The sequence below is a fragment of the Myotis davidii genome, unplaced genomic scaffold (genome assembly GCF_000327345.1).
Source record: "Myotis davidii unplaced genomic scaffold, ASM32734v1 scaffold545, whole genome shotgun sequence".
In the NCBI taxonomy this organism is placed as follows: Eukaryota; Metazoa; Chordata; class Mammalia; order Chiroptera; family Vespertilionidae; genus Myotis; species Myotis davidii.
Genome location: NW_006296634.1, coordinates 1263655 through 1280636, shown reverse-complemented (window position 1 = coordinate 1280636; position 16982 = coordinate 1263655). Strand labels below are relative to the sequence as shown.

Genomic DNA, 16982 nt, shown 5'->3' with positions numbered 1-16982 from the left:
AGGTTAGCTTGCTGCTGGGGTCTGGCTGATTGGAGAGTGAGACAGGACAGGCATGCCCTGGAGCCCTCTCACAGCCCCTCCCCGGCTGGCTAACCTCCTGTGTCTCTCCTGGGACCTGATTGTGCACCAGTGGGATCCCTCGGCCTGGCCTGCACCCTCTCACAATCCGGGACCCCTCGGGGGATGTCGGAGAGCCAGTTTTGGCCCAATCCCGCAGGCCAGGCTGAGGGACCCCACTGGTGCATGAATTTGTGCACTGGACCTCTAGTTTATAAATAACCAGATAGATTACACCCACCTAGCACCAATCTTTAGGACAAAATAGAGTACACACATAGCTGCTAAGTGAGAACTGCAAAAAACTAAGAAGAAATTTTTAATGATGCTTCTGGGCTAACTCTCTGTGGTCTAAGATATCCAATGGTATCTGGTGCTTAGAAACATTGACAGGTCTGGGTTAACTAAATTCTAACCATACAGAAGTATAGAGCCGAAACCGGTTTGGCTCAGTGGATAGAATGTCGGCCTGCGGACTGAGGGGTCACAGGTTCTATTCCGGTTGACTAGCTTGGGTAGACGCTCCTACCGGTAGGTTAGCTTGCTGCTGGGGTTTGAGCAAGACAGGCCGGACATACCCTGGAGCCCTCCTGCATCCTTTTCCAGCTCTGATCATGGACCGGTGGGGGTCCCTCGGTCTGGCCTGCGCCTTCTCACAATCCGGGACCCCTCGGGGGATGTCGGGGCATGTACCTTGGTTGCGGACACATCCCAGTGGGAGGTGTGCAGGAGGCAGCTGATCGATGTTTCTAACTATCTCTCTCCGTTCCTCTCTGCAAAAAATCAATAATATATATATATTTTTTAAAAAGATTATTTAAAAAAAAAGTATAGAAGGGAACTCAAATTCCAATGAAAACAATGTGACAGCAATGTGCAAAATGCAAGTTGATTTTATTCAAACTGGACAAATTCTATCTCAAATGAGTTATAGCTGACTTTTCCCCAGCCTTCTCCTCTGTTCTCTCTACTTAAGGATTTGCCGAATGTCTAAGAGCTCAGGTCATGACTTCTCTCACTTCCCTTTGGGAAGCTGTTAGCAGGTTTCTGACTGCCCCACTACCTGACAAGAAAGGAGGTAGCAATAGCGTATGGAAAAACATGGCAAGTCAGGAAATGGAGGGAATCAGGCCACTGTAATCTAATAGTAATGACTTATCTCTGAGTCTCAGATTTCTTCTTTGTAAAATGAAGATATTGACTTAAAATGATAGTTTTCAGTCTATAGTGATCATCAACAAAGACTCTTCCTATTGCCCTGGCTGGGCAGCTCAGTTGGTTGGAGTGTCATCCCATACACCAAAAGATTACCACTTAGATTTCTGGTCAGGGCAAATACCTAGGTTGCAGGTTTGATCCTGGGTCAGAGTGTGTACAAGAGGCAACTGATCAATGTTTCTCTCTCACATCAATGTTTCTCTCTCTCTCAAGTCAATAAAAAAATATCATCAGCTGAGGATAAAAAAATATGTTAAAAAAAAGACTCTTCCTGTAGTGTATTGCCTCATGGACTGCATTTTGTAAGGTTTTTGTCTGCTAAACTATAATAATAAGTAATGACTAATTTATCATGATTAATTTTTAAAAATAACGATTCTTGAACATTCATATGGACCAGGATAATCTGGAAGGCTTGTTGAAACTCACATTATTGCTCTGGCCAGTTTTGCTTAGTGGTTAGAACATCAGCATGTGGACTGAAGGGTTGCAAGTTTGATTTCTGGTCAAGGGCATGTACCTCAATTGCAAATTCCCCAGCCCCAGTAGGGGCTTGTGCAGGAGGCAACTAATCTATGTGTCTCTCTCAACTCTCTCTCTCTCTCTCTCTCTCTCTCTCTCTTCCCTCCTCCTCCCTCCTTTCTACTCTCTAGAAATCAATAGAAAAAATATCCAAATATCCTCGGGTGAGGATTAAAAGAAACAACACTGAGGTTCTCATCCTCAGAGTTTCTGATTCCATAGATCTGGAGTGAAACCTAAGAGTATGCATTTCTAATATATTTATGTTTTTTAAAATATATTTTTATTGATTTCAGAGAGGAAGGAAGAGGGAGAGAGAGAGACAGAAACATCATGATGAGAGAGAATCATGGATCGGCTGCCTCCTGCAAGTGCCCCACTGGGGATTGAGCCCACAACCTGGGCATGTGCCCTTGACTGGAATCGAACCTGGGACCTTTCAGTTTGCAGGCTAATGCTCTATCCACTGAGCAAAACAGGCTAGGGCAAGAGTATGCATTTCTAACATGTTGCCAGTTGATGCTGATTATGCTCTGGGGGCTACGTTTGAAAATTGAATTAATTGAAATAATTAATGGAAGAAATTAAAATATTCCTATGAGAGCTCATAATCTGCATGAGATACAAAATTACAATGATTTTCTACATTTTCAGCAAAAGAATGTGATACTATGGTTGACTATGGAGCCTTATGAATAAATGTTCTATTTTTGCAATTTCTTAAATTTAAAATCACTGGATCTCAGTTACTATGTTCCCAGATCCAGGTGGGGAGGGGGTGGGGAGTCCAGCAATCCTGTCACAAGCTCAGTAGGCCCTTTCTAACATGGTGTGATAAGGATTTAATCTGAACTTGGAGTTATTTTATTAGTCCTTCAGAAGCCAGTTGTTGCTGTCCTGCAACTGACCAGATGATGTCGCTGTACAACAAAACAATCCATGTCCTGAGCACAAAGGAAACTGCCTACAGGATTTTTGAGAATTTTTGCACTATTACTATCCAACTGTTCCTTTAAATACAAAATCTGTGTTTTTACAACAAAAGGTGAAATGAAATGTTAGTAACATACAGGAAAAACCTTCAAATCTTTTATCCTTCAGATTATTGTTAAGATTCATAAATATTTGACTTACGATTTGTAGAATAGACTGTATGGGGGATTAGTAGCTAGCAGCTGAGTAATAACAGATATAATCACAATCACAAGAACTGGAAGTAACTGAATAAATGCAGAATACGTAGTCTGAAAAAGAAAATATATTTGGTGTAAGTGTTCTTCATCAATATAAAACTTATAGAAAATAAGATTCTTTTCCCAAAGAAAATACAAATTACCAATGCACTGCCCGAAGCCCAAGGCTTTTTTGGGAAGGCTATACTTTGCAGAGAAGTACCAAACAACTCTGTTCTTTCTGCTGAGAAATTTGAAGGAGACCCACCCACAACCTGATTGACACCCAGTAATTCTCCTGTATTCCCCTTTTCCAAGACAAATGAAGCAGACACTTCTGGGTGAGTCTGCCCGGACTGTTACTCTCATGGGGTCATGTTAGTATTATATAACTTTGTTGCCGGTCACAGCTGAACAGACTGGGGGACATCTAACTTAGCAAGGATGGTCACATTCCCCACCCCATAGGAATTTGGGGTTGAGAACTATCACCAGTGACTGCCAGGTAGTCACTCTTAGGCACTGGGGATTGGCCATTTGCAAAGGGAAGTAGGCCAAACTAGGCTGATTACAGAGAACAACGCAGATGAAAAGAGATGGGAAAACTGGAGATAATATGGCCCCAACTAGTCACAGAGAGCACAGTTGTGTGGGGGCCTGACAGCACCCCAGTGCCTGGTTTCCATCTATCATGAGACATAGCTGCATTTCCTGCCCTTGAACTTCATGAGACACCCCCCCCCACCCCCAGATCCCTTACCTTAAATTGATAATTTGTATCTTCTGCATTCAAGAAAACCTTGACTGAAGTGCCCCACAAGGGAAATAGTTTCCTGGGCCAGCCACCAAAGAATGGGTAGGTAAGAGAGTTACTATTCTGGCCTCTTTGCGTCCATTACCCAGCTCTCCTTACCATTGCCTCTGCTTTTCACAAGCACATGTCAGTAACATTCTCAGGTTAAACTTCTAACACCCGATCAGATACCATAGAGGCCGCTCAGTACATGTGCTTATGAGCAGCAGCTCTCCTGTCCTCCCCACGTACCTGAGGTTTATCCTCTTCCTCCTCCTCCCGTTTCTGCACCCTCTCCTGTCGGTGCCGCCGGCGGTAATAGTGGGTATCATCTGTCACGTTTGAAAACATATGAATATTTCCTGGAAAAGAAGAAAAACCCTTAGTATGGGATATGGCAAACATGTCTTCCTTGCCTTTCCCAAGGTCCTTCTTCCCAATTAGGTCCTTTGTGGTTAGAGTATTGTCCCATTTTGCCCAGTAGAAAAATAAGACAGTAGGTAAGCCAAGTGAACCAGCTGGAGATGGAAGGTGCTTAGCTCTCCTGCCTTTATTTAAATAGTCCTCTATAACCAGTGAGTGAGAGGACTCCAACAGGGGAGTAAAGAAAGAGCATCTGGGCCATGGGTCTTGTCTGACTGCTTATGCTTTGCTTCCTTGCCCAATATCAGAATCTTTAATAGCAACTCATAAAATTCATCTTACTTCCTGGGCACTTAATTAAACCAATTTCCAACTCTCTGGGGTGCTTTTCTAACTTTTATCTTTATATAGCTGCTATTTTGCAATAATAATAACAAGAACAAATGGTATATTGTTACTTATTTATAAAGCACTTAAAAATATCTAATCCTAAAAAAAAAAAAAAAATCTAATCCTCACAGCAGCCCTGTGAGGGAGGTATTACTAACTCCATTTTTCAGGTGATGAAACAGGATAAGAGAGACTAAGTGATTTGGTCAAACTCATGCACAGTTGGAGGCTAGAGACTTGACTCAAATCCCAGTTCACCTGATTCCAAATTCCTGATGTTTTCATCATATCATGTCCCTCCATTCAGATCCTCAAACAGGAGCTTGCTGATATATAAATTTTTTGAGGATAATTTTGGGATACTGACCTGTAGGAAATTGTCCTCCAAAGAAGACATTGAATAACTCTTCTGGAGTGATGTCAGCTTCAAAGTCCCTGTAATAATGATAAGATCTGGCTCGAGGGGCAGTGAAAGTCACTTGCTCATCTCCATATTCATCATAGCGGAGTCTCTTGTCCGGATTGCTAAGAACTGCAAAGGCATTTCCTATTGCTGCAACCAAAACAAAAAAGTACCTGAGTACATAGTCTTTGCTGTAGCTGAGGGTGATCACAGTAGCTGTAATGAAAAGCCCAGAGTTGATTGGTGCTGGATAACTTCACAGGGGCCTAAGACCGTGGTCGGCAAACTGCAGCTCACGAGCCACATGCGGCTCTTTGGCCCCTTGAGTGGGGCTCTTCCACAAAATACCACTCGGCCGTGCACGTACAGCGCGATTGAAACTTCGTGGCCCATGCACAGAAGTCGGGTTTCGGCCTGGGCGAGTCTATTTTGAAGAAGTATTGTGGATATTTGGCTCTGTTGACTAATGAGTTTGCCGACCACTGGAAGGGAAGTGGTTGGGCCTAGAAAGTTCACCAAAGTGCTTGCCCTTGAACTTTTCCATGATCTAGTTTGAAAACAACATTGCACTCAAGATGAACTAAGAACTACTGTTTTCATTCATCAAAAATGTTCTTATTTCCTTTGAGAGCTATAGTTTATTACTGGAAATAGTTCATACATAAGTAGTGGTGTTCTACTTGAAGTATAGAAACAATCTCCTGAATGAAATAACCAGTAAAATTATTGTTTGGCTAAAAGCAAAATCCTTACTCATCACAATCTTATTCAGCTTCCTTTACAAAATGGCCTTTAGAAATTAGTGAGAGATCAAAGACTGAATAGATTACATATGCTTATCATCACCTCTCCTCCCTATTTGTCCAATTTCATTTAACATAAACATATAATCCATACCTCTAATTAAAGAATGCCCCCAGAAAAATCTTTTTGTTTGTTTGTTTTTTTGTTTTTGTTAATCTTCAACCGAGGATATTTTTCCATGGATTTTTAGGGAGAGTGGAAGGAGAGGGAAAGACAGAGGAACATCGATGTAAGAGAGACACATCGGTCTGTTGCCTCCTGCATGAGCCCCACCAGGGCCCCGGCTGGGGAGAAGTCAGCAACCAAGGTACGTGTCCTTGACCAGAATCAAACCTGGACCCTTTGGTCTACAAACTGACACTCTATTCACTGAGCCAAACCGGCTAGAGCAGAACAATCTTTTAAAACATCCCCACCCCTACCCGTGAGTCAGTCAACTCTATCAAAACACAGTCAGAAAGAGCATTTCTTTATGATTTTTCTACCTAAGTAATTATTAAATATTTACAGCAATAAAACAGCTAAATAGAAAAACCCCCACAAAAACCTAAATAAAGTTGCTTAAACATTCACATCCCTTGAAATATGGCAGATTTATCAAAGAAATGGCATTAGTCTATGAGATACCTTACATGAAGGTATAAAGAGAAGGTGGGTTACCTATTCGTTTCCTTGTAGAAACTGTGGGGAGAACTAGATTCACAATGGCACATAATCTGAGGCAAATGGTGACTTAAAAAAATTTCTCTAATTTTTTAATTTTTCTTTTGAAAAATTTCAAATCTATAAACAAGTTGAAAAAGAGTACAATAAACACATGTATACCCTTTACCTTAATTCATCAATTTTGCCACCTTGCTTTCCTTAACTCTCTATACATACATACATATCCTATATCCTATATAATAAGAGGCTAATATGCAAATCAACTGGATGGCAGAATGACTGGTTCCCCTGACACGCACTGACCACCAGGGGGCAGACGCTCAACGCCGGAGCTGCCCCCTGGTGACCAGAGCAGCACTCAATGCAGGAGGAGTGCTCAGCCAGAAGCTGGGCCCACTGCTGGCAAGTGCAGCGGCGGTGGTGGGAGCCTCTCCCGCCTCCATGGCAGCGCTAAGGATGTCCGACCATGGGGCTTAGCTGTCATTTGGACATCCCCCAAGGGCTCCTGGACTGCAAGAGGGCATAGGCCTGGCTGAGGGACCTGCCCCCAGTGCACGAATTTCGTGCACTGGGCCTCTAGTTACATATACATTTCTTTTGCTGAGCCATGGGAAGTAGGCTGCATTATAACACTTTACCCCTAATATTTCAACATGTCTCCTAAAAAGAAAAACATTCTCCTACATGATCACAATACCATTATCACAGCTAAGAAAGTAACATTATTACCCAATAAATCCATGCAAGGTTTATGTATTGCATTTAGTTTCACACCTCTTTAGTTTCTTTTAATCCAGAACAGTCTCTCCAAATTACTTGCTTTTCATTATATTGAATTTTTTGAAGAGGATCTCAGTGTTCTTTGTAGAATGTCTCATATTTTGATTATTTTCTCAATATTAAATTCAGGTCAAACATTTTGGCAAGAATACCACATAGGAGCTATATTACATAATGTTAGGTTGTTCCAGTGCTAGTGATAAGTTGGATTATTTGGTTAAAGTGGTGACAGCTAGATATCTCCATTATAAAGGAATTCCCCCCTTTTATAATCAGTAAGTATTCTGTGGGGTAATACTTTGACATCACGTGAATATCCTATTCAGCAACCATCTATCACCCATTGGTTTTAACATCCATTGATAATCCTTGCCTGAGTCAATGACTTCACTGGCGGTGAAGCTCTTAAGTAAGATTTTTATTTATGTATTGGGTCAAAAATATTTTTAAGAATGTTTCTTAAAGTATCATGGAAATCAATTTTAAAAAGTTTACACAGATTTTTCATATGAACATGTTAATAACAGGTTTCATGAACAAAGAGCTCCATGGCCAGAGAAGTTTAGGAATGCTGTCTAGGCCCTACTTAGCTTATAAGTTCCATAAGAGGAATCATGTTTGTTATATTCACCATGACATCTGGCACACAGATATTCAATAAATATTTGTGGAATCAATGGATATACAGTTCCAAAAAGTATTACAAAGAAACCAAGTATTTTTTCCAAAAGAAATTACGGTGAAGTGAATGAAGACAGGAGGACGCTATTCTGATAATCACTATGTAAGAGGTGTGGCAGGGGAAACCTCTGCTGTGGCTTTATAAAGAATTACAGGGGAGCCCGAAAACAACTTGTTAGAGAGAACATCACAGGAAGGGCAGATTAAGCCCTAGTTCAGGACCAGACCTTTGAAAGCATCTGTTGCTCCCGGAGCACAGTTCTTGTCAGGGTGAAATTTCAGGGCAAGTTTTCGGTAAGCTTTCTTAAGCTCTTCATCACTGGCATCTCGAGAAACTCCCAGAATTTCATAGTAATTTCTGCATTTCTTGATTCTAAAAACACACATCAGAAACATATATGTCTACAAAGGCCTCTTTTTTTTTACAAGTAACTGCAAAATAGTACACTGATCCTCCCTCCAACTGGTGAGCCCTAAAACAAACTTAAAAGAAAATTGCTGAACACATTAATGAAACATTCACAGTCATTAACAATGTCCTCCCACTGAGAACTCAATGCCTTTCAAAGTATTTTTACATCTAATATTTTATTCTTTCTATATTCCTGCAAGTGAATAGAACAACTGTGCTAAATCTTACTATCAAGGTGCAGGCTAGGGTCCTGAGAGTTGAACCACAGGACAGTAACGCTAGAAGAAACACCTAATCACCCTAATTTGTGTGCATTTCTCTCTCCTCTCTCTCTCTCTCTCTCCTTATGGCTATCATTTTTTTATTTTATTGATTTTTTACAGAGAGGAAGGGAGAGGAATAGAGAGTTAGGAACATCGATGAGAGAGAAACACTGATCAGCTGCCTCCTGCACACTCCCTACTGGGGATGTGCCCGCAACCAAGGTACATGCCCTTGACCGGAATCAAACCTGGGACCCTGGAGTCTGCAGGCTGACGCTCTATTCACTGAGCCAAACCGGTCAGGGCTATGGCTACTTTTAAAACTTTGTTTTTAAAAGTTAATATAGACACATGGTAGAAGAAAAATATCCAACAGTACTAAATTATATACAGTGAAAAAATTTCCTGCTTCCCCATTCCCTGTCACCCAGTAACCCACCCTAAGGACAACCACTGTTATAAATTTCCTTTGAGTCCTATATACAGAGTGATTATATGTATAGATACCTTTCTATTTTTTCTTACTTAAATGGCAGCTTCTAGATAATTATAATCACCTCTCAAAATAAATCTTGCTTTTTTAAACTAACAATTTATCTTAGAGATTGATCCATAACAAACAAAGATGGGAAGTATAGAATAATAGTTTAGACTAGAGTGTCAGTTCTGAACATGCTGATCTCAGAAAATTTTTTATACTCTTAAAAATTATTAAAGACCCCCAAAGAGCTTTTGTTCATGTGAGTTATATCTATCAATATTTACCTTACTAGAAATGAAAACAAAACAAATTTAAAACACAGCCCTGGCCAGTTTTTCTCAGTGGTTAGAGTACCAGCCTGTGGACTGAAGGGTCGTAGGTTCGATTCCAGTCCAGGGCACTCATGTACCTCAGTTACAGGCTCTATCCCCAGCTGCAGTTGGGGCGTGTGCAGGAAGTAACCACTCGACGTGTCTCTCACATCAATGTTGCTCTCTCTGTCTCTTCCCCTCCCTTCCACTCTCTCTGAAAATGAGTGGAAGAAATATCCTCGGGTGAGGATTAACAAAAAAATTTTAAACATAAAGTGATATAATTACATATAGGTAGCCTCTCAGAAACTTCACTGTACAATCCTGAGAGAATACGAATGAAAAAAGGCAAATAATGTTTGTATTATGAAAATAATTTTACACTTGCAGACCCCTCAAAAGGGCCTTGGGATTCCTAAACCACACTTTGAGACCTGCTGGACTAGAGCATGAACTCTGGAATCAAAATGCTTTGGCTGGGATCTGATCTTTTTTTTTTTTTTTAATATATTTTATTGATTTTTTACAGAGAGGAAGGGAGAGAGATAGAGAGTTAGAAACATCGATGAGAGAGAAACATCAAACAGCTGCCTCTTGCACATCTCCTACTGGGGATGTGCCCGCAACCCAGGTACATGCCCCTGACCAGAATCGAACCTGGGACCTTTCAGTCCGCAGGCCGACGCTCTATCCACTGAGCCAAACCGGTTTCGGCTGGGATCTGATCTTACGGTGTAATTAACCTCTGTGCCTTAGTGTTGTCTTCTGAAATGGGCTAATAATGATTACTATTTTCACAGAGTTGTTAACATTAAATGAAATATTCATCAAAGTGCTTGATAGCATCTGCCATTACATAAATATTGGCTAGTATTATATATCTACCTCATTCTTTTAAAAAGCTGCATATTATTGATGTATATACTAGTACATCCCCTACTGATGGGCATTTAGAATGTCTCCAGTCTTTTGCTACTACACAATTCAGTTAGGCAGGCAGAGACCCAAAGCCTGTTGAAGAGTTCATAGTAAATAACACATCTTTTTTATGATAGCCATCCTAGTGGATATGAGATAGTATGATATTTCATTGTGACTTTGATTTGCATCTCCCTAATGACTAATGATGTTGAGCAATTTTTCATGTGCTTATTGGCTATTTGTTTGTCTTCTTTAGAGAAATGCCTATTCAGATCCTTTGCCCATTTTACAATTGAATTGTCTTTTTGTTTTTGAATTGTAAGAGTACTTTATATGGGCCCGGCTGGTGTTGCCCAGTGGTAGAGCATCAACCCATGAACCAAGAGCTCATCAGTTTGATTCCCAGTCAGGGCACATCCTATGCCCAGGATGCTGGCTGTAGGGGCGTGCAGGAGGCAGCTGATCAATGCTTCTCATAGATGTTTCTATCTATCCTTCTTTCTCTCTCTAAAAAAAAAGAGTATTTTATATTGATACAAGTCCTTTATCAGATATATAATTTGAAAATATTTTCTCCTGTACTGTGCGTTGATTTTTCACTTTCTTGATGGTATCTTTTAAAGTACAAAAGTTTTAAATTTTGATAATATCCAATTAATCTATTTTTCTTTTGTTGCTTGTGTTTTGGGTGGCATATCAAGAAATCATTGCCTAATCCAATGTTACAAAGACTTGCATTTATGTTTTTTTCTAAGAGTTTTATAGTTTTCATTCTTTTTTTAAATATATATTTTTATTGATTTCAGAGAGGAAGGGAGAGGGAGAGATAGAAACATCAATGATGAGAGAGAATCATTGACTGACTGCCTCCTGCATGTCCTCCACTGAGGATCGAGTCTACAACCCAGGCATGTGCCCTGACCAGGAATCGAACCCTGACCTCCTGGCTCATAGGTCAATACTCAACCACTGAGCCATGTCACTGGGCTATAGTTTTCACTCTTACATTTAGGTTTTATATTCGGTCTTTGAATTAATTTTTGTATTTGTGTGAGGAGGGGTCTAAGTTCATTCTTTTGTATGTAGCTATTCAGTTGTCCAAACAACATTTGTTAAAGACAATTTGTTACCCCATTAAATTGTCTTGGTACTCTTGTCAAAAATCAATTGCCCATAAATATAATAAAAAGGTTTATTTCTGGACTCTCAATTATATTTCATTAATCTACATGTCTATCCTATACTAGTCCACATTGTCTTCATTACTGTAGCTTTGTAGTATGTTTTAAAATTAGGAAATATGAGTCCTCCAACTTTGTTCTTCTTTTTCAAAACTGTTTTGGCTATTCATTTCCATATGAATTTTAGGAACAGCTTGTTAATTTCTGCAACAAGAGCAACTGGGAATTTGATAGGGATGTATTAAATCTGTTGATCAATTTGGGGATTACTACAAATTACCAATAATAAGCCTTCTAATCCATGAACACGTTATCTTCCCATTATTTAGATCTTTTCTTATAATAAAGTGTTATAGTTTTCAATATAAAAGTTTATTCTTCTCTTGCTAAATTTATACCTAAGCATTTTATTCTTTTTTGATAGTGTTATAAATGAAACTGGCTTTTTGGGCATTGTTTGTCATCCCCACCCCACCCCCATCCCCATTTTTGGATTGTTCATTGCTATTGTATAGAAAAACAAAGATTTCTGTATGCTGATCTTACATTTTGCAACTCTGATGAACTCATTTATTTGTTCTTTTTTAAAAATAGATAGATATATATTTTATTGATTTAAAAAATATTTTATTGATATTTTTACATAGAGGAAGGGAGAGGGATAAAGAGTTAGAAACATTGATGAGAGAGAAACACCCATCAGCTGCCTCCTGCACATTCCCTACTGGGGATGTGCCTGCAACCAAGGTACATGCCCTTGACCAGAACCGAACCTGGGATCCTTCAGTCCGCAGGCCGACGCTCCATCCACGGAGCCAAACCAGTTAGGGCTGTTCTTTTTTTAAAAATTTCTTTATTGATTAAGGTATTACATATGTGTCCTCATCCCATTACCCCCCCAAACCTCCCCTATTTATTCTATAGCGTGTGTGTGTGTGTGTGTGTGTTTTCCTTAGGATTTTCTATACTAGATCATATCACCTGTGAATTCAGTTTTACTTCTTTCCAATCTAGATGGCTTCTATTTCTTTTTATTGATTAACTTCCCTGGCTTGGAGCTCTAGCACAGTGTTGAATAGAAGTGGTTAGAGTGAACATACTTGTCTTGTTTCTGATCTTGGAAAGCATCCAATTGCTCATCATTAAGTATGATGTTAGCTGTGGATTATTTGTAAATGGTAGCTGTGGAGTATTTGTAGGTTGAGGAAGTGTCCTTCTATTCCTGCCATGTTGAGTGTTGTTATTATGAAAGAGTATTAAATTTTGTCAAATGCTTTTTCTGCATCTATTGAAATGGTCATGTGGCTTTTGTCCTTTATTCTATTAATATGGTGTATTAGATTAATTGATTTTCACATGTTAAACAACCTTGTATTCCGGGGATAAATACAACTTGGCCAAGTCTACAATCCTTTTTATGTTTTTATATGTTTCTGAAATCTATATCCATGGAGACATTAGTTGATAGTTTAAATTTCTTGTGATGTCTTTGTCTGGTTTTGGTTACAGGGTATTACTGGTCTCATTGATGTACCCACTTTCATTCTTGATTTTAGTTATTTAAATATTCTCTCTTTTTTTTCTTGGTTTGTCTAGATTAGAGATTTCCAACTGGTGTGCCACAAGAATTTTTAAAACATGCAATACTAGCCATGGGTACTGACCTCTTTTTCTTTAGATCAGGGGTGGGAAACTTTTTTTCTGCCAAGGGCCATTTGTATATTTATAACATCATTCACTTAACATAATTCACTTAATATAAATTTATGTTGCTATGAAAAAAGCTCCTAGATTTACTGAATTTCAAGTCCCTCTGTGATTGCCTTGGCAGGGCCAGACCAAAGGATTTTGTGGGCCTTATACAGCCCAAGGGCTGGATGTTTACCACCCCTGCCTTAGATTGTCAAATAAAAAAAGACAACAACCAACAATAGCCATCCAGTGTAAATGAATCAAAATTATACCTATTCTTTGTTAGATCAAAATATGTATTTTTTGGTGTGTCACAGAATTTTAGTAATTAGTTTGTGTGTCATGAAATGAAAAAGATGAAAATCGCTGGTGTAGATAAAAGTTTGTTAATTCTGTTGATATTTTAAAAACAAAACAAAACAACTTTTGGTTTTGTTGCCTTTATTGCCTTTCCATCTTCTATTTCATTTATTTCCACTCTATTATTTCCTTCAGTCTTCTTTCTTGGATTTAGTTTGCTCTTCTTTTTTTGTTTGTTAGTTTGTTAAGGTAGAAGATTAGGTTAGTCATTTGAGATTTAAATACATATTTACAGCTATAAATTTCCTTCTAAGTATTGCTTTAACTGCATCCATTATGTTTCAGTATGCTGTATTTTCACTTTCATTCATCTCAGAGAATTTTCTGATTTTCCTTGTGATTTCTTCTGTAATCTTTGTTATTTAGGAATATGTTGTTTAATTTTAATATTTGCAAATTTCCTTCTGTTGTTGATTTCAGAGAATATACACTGTATGATTTTTTTGTTTATCCTCACCCAAGGGATAGAACCTAGGTATGTGCCCTGATTGGGAATCGAATCTGCAACCTTTCAGTGTATGGGATGACACTCCAACCAACTGAGCCACCTAGCCTGGGCCACTGTATGATTTTTTGTTTTAATTTCAGAGAAAGGAGAGGAAGAGAGAGAAGAAACATCAATGATGAGAATCATCAGTCGACTGCCTTTTGCAGGCCCCCTACTGGAGATGGAGCCCACAACCCAGGCATGTGCCCTGACCGTGAGTCAAACTGTAACCTCCTTGTTCATAGGTTGAAGCTCAATCTCTGAGCCACACTGGCCAAGCAGGCCACTGTATGATTTTAATCATTTTAAATTTATTGAGGCTTGTTTTATGACTTAACATATGATCTATCCTGGAGAATGTTCCAAATATATTTGAGAAGAAAGTGTATTTTGCTGTTTTGGGGTAGAATGTTATATAGATGTCTGTTATATCTAGTTGATTTTTCCTGCCTCTTTTATAGAAGCAGGAAAGATACCTCAGATTACACCTCACTACTCCATGTCCACCTAGTTCTGCCCCTGAGGTGAAGAAGCTATTATGCTTCAATAATAATAATCATCATCATCATCATCTATAATAAAAAAAGCATAATATGCTAATTAGACCAGACGTCCTTCTGGATGACCTTCTGGACGAAGCCAGGGTTGCAAGGGAAGCCCAGGTCCCAGGTGCCAGAGGGAAGCTGGTGCTGGCAGCCAGGGGAAGGAGGCCTACTCTTGCACGAATTTCGTGCATTGGGCCTCTAGTAATAATAATAAACAATAACAATAGCAGTCAATACTAATAGTATATAGCACATTGTGCCAGGCATTCTACATAAAATCACTCAATTAATCCCATCACAGGCTCACCTTTGTACCCCAAGCAGCTGGTCCTCAGTATAAGTGGCACTCCCCTCGCCCTGCCAGGTCTGATTCCACTCATTCTCAGACTTCTTTTCCTTTTCCGCCTTCATGCAGTTACAGCAACCACAGGGATCATGACTTTCAGGAGGTCTGTCTTCTGGGTATTTGTTTCTTCTAACTGCATCAATGTAAGCTGCAAAGCAACAGCCCCTCCGTTAGGTCTCAGTCTGACCTGCAAATCAACTTTGCTACCTCCCTTAGCCATCTGGGAGGCTGCTTATGGATATGAGCAGATGAGGGCCAGGCTACTGACATCATGCTGACTTTTAAGCATCCATACAAAAACGAACAAACACCTTCCTTGAGAAAGCAATACAGGAAATATGGAGGCAAACATGAAAAACTTATAATGCCAGAAACATAAAGCATATTAATGTCCACCATAGCTACAGTGGTCAGTCAGCAAATAATTTTGACTCAAAACCAGAAAAGGTGCTCAAGAGTTGTCTGCCCAATACCTTGCCTTTAGTGCAATGCTGTGGGAAGCCTCGTTCCCCGTGGTCCATGGTCAAAAGTGACATTGCTCATAAAATAACAGTTTTTGCTGCAATTCCTCCCACCACTAAGATTTAAAATAGAGATGAGTTCAATTCTTTTAAACTGATGTTTAGGACACTGGTTAAATAGATCACGGAGATGTATAGGTAAGATCTATTCCTGACCATAAAAACATTATAAAGGGAGAGAGTTCAATTAACCCTAACACCTGCAGAGTGTAAAGAGGACCATAGTAATCCAGTCAAAGAAGGCAAGTACTCATGTCCCATCTGGAGGATATGGGAAAGGTTTTTAAAACATTCTCCTCCTGCTTAACATCCCCTAGTGACTGTGCACTGCTCCTTGGCCAAATTTCTTATCATGGGCTCAGGTGCCTCTCTAGCCTCATCTCTGACCACATGCTCGTTACCAGTCTGTGTTCTAGCCACACCAAACTCCTTTCAGATCAGCAGTGCTTCCTCTTTTCTCTGTTCCTTCTGCCTGCACCATTCTTCCGCTAGGTCAGCCTGACTAACTCCAGCCATTCGTTATGTCATCCTATGTAACACTATCTCCATAAGGCCTCCTCTGACACCCAGGCCATGTTGGGTTCCTTGTCAGTGTGCTTCCCAGAACTAGACCTTGCTGTGTACAGCCCAGGACTTAACTGGCCCTGTTTTGTAATTGGCTGTTTGCCTGTCGTACTCCCTTAGTGAACTAAAGAGTTCTGTGATCTCAGGGGCACACGTCTGTGAAGTCCCCGCTGCGGGATCAGCAAGCATAATGCAGGATTCAAAATAGGTATTGGATCAATACTCTTTGCCTGACTGTAGATAGAAAAGGCCGACCTGTCGGCCTTGACGCGGGCTGCAGAGACAAGAGCAAACTGAGACCAAGGATCCAGCAGCCCAGTTTGGTAGCGAGGATAACGGCCGGGAAAGAAAGCTGCGGGAGACCTCACAGCCTGCTGGCCCTCCGGACACCCAGGTGCAGGCGGTCTGACTGCCGCGGAGCCTGGGCGGGGCCCTGGCGGGGCGGGGTTGGGGGCTGGAGGCAACAAGTCGTCACGGATGACTCTGGGCTGCCGGTCGGTTCCTCTGCCTGAGCCAGCGCTCCTGGTTTCTGGATCCTACCCTGGGCGGTCCACCACCTCATCCGGAACCCTACTCGGGCTCAATATGTTCTCATAGGCCTCCATTCTTCACCTGAGGCCCAGCATCTCAGCCCTCGGGCACCTTCAAGGTCCCCATCCCTGATCTCTGCCCAACCCTGCCCTGTCCCACCCTAAAACCAGGACCTGGTACCTTCCGTCCACCGCTCCCCGCTGCCCAGAGTAGCTGCCATTTCTGGTTCCCAGTCAGCAGGTCAACCGAACCTCCCTGGCGCCTGAGGCTGTAAAAGATGGGGGGGGCGGGGCAAGAAGCGCAGGGCATGCTGGTCGTTGTAGTCCAGCCCATTGAAGCTGCGGGACATTGGACTACAACTTCCGGCAGGCTCCGGAGGAGGGACAGTCGGCGATGCTAAGGAGTAAGGGGTTCTTACTTGGTGAAAGCGAGGCCTGTGGGGGTGGCTTGCTGCTAGTTGACTGCTGCGCGGCTAGTGGCTCACAGCAGGAAACCATGGCCCTGTGGGCCCAGCTTTT

The 16982-nt window shown here is 40.9% G+C and overlaps 1 protein-coding gene across 3 annotated transcripts in view; it reads right to left on the bottom strand.

Annotated features, from left to right (window-relative positions):
• The window catches only part of DNAJC18 (DnaJ heat shock protein family (Hsp40) member C18), a 27808-nt gene extending 11050 nt beyond the window's left edge, over nucleotides 1-16758 (bottom strand). For 2 of the 3 annotated variants that reach the window (XM_006772439.2, XM_006772440.2), the window contains exons 1-6: nucleotides 16645-16758; nucleotides 14810-14996; nucleotides 8077-8222; nucleotides 4883-5068; nucleotides 4015-4124; nucleotides 2932-3041 (exon numbers count right to left, since the gene is read on the bottom strand). In XM_006772439.2, coding sequence (XP_006772502.1) covers nucleotides 2932-3041; nucleotides 4015-4124; nucleotides 4883-5068; nucleotides 8077-8222; nucleotides 14810-14996; nucleotides 16645-16684 — 779 coding nt within the window. In that variant the 5' untranslated portion in view covers nucleotides 16685-16758. Of the gene's footprint in view, nucleotides 1-2931; nucleotides 3042-4014; nucleotides 4125-4882; nucleotides 5069-8076; nucleotides 8223-14809; nucleotides 14997-15321; nucleotides 15426-16644 lie in introns of all 3 variants that reach the window. The other variant, XM_006772441.2, reaches the window with a different exon arrangement.
• Between the last annotated feature and the right edge of the window lie 224 nt (nucleotides 16759-16982).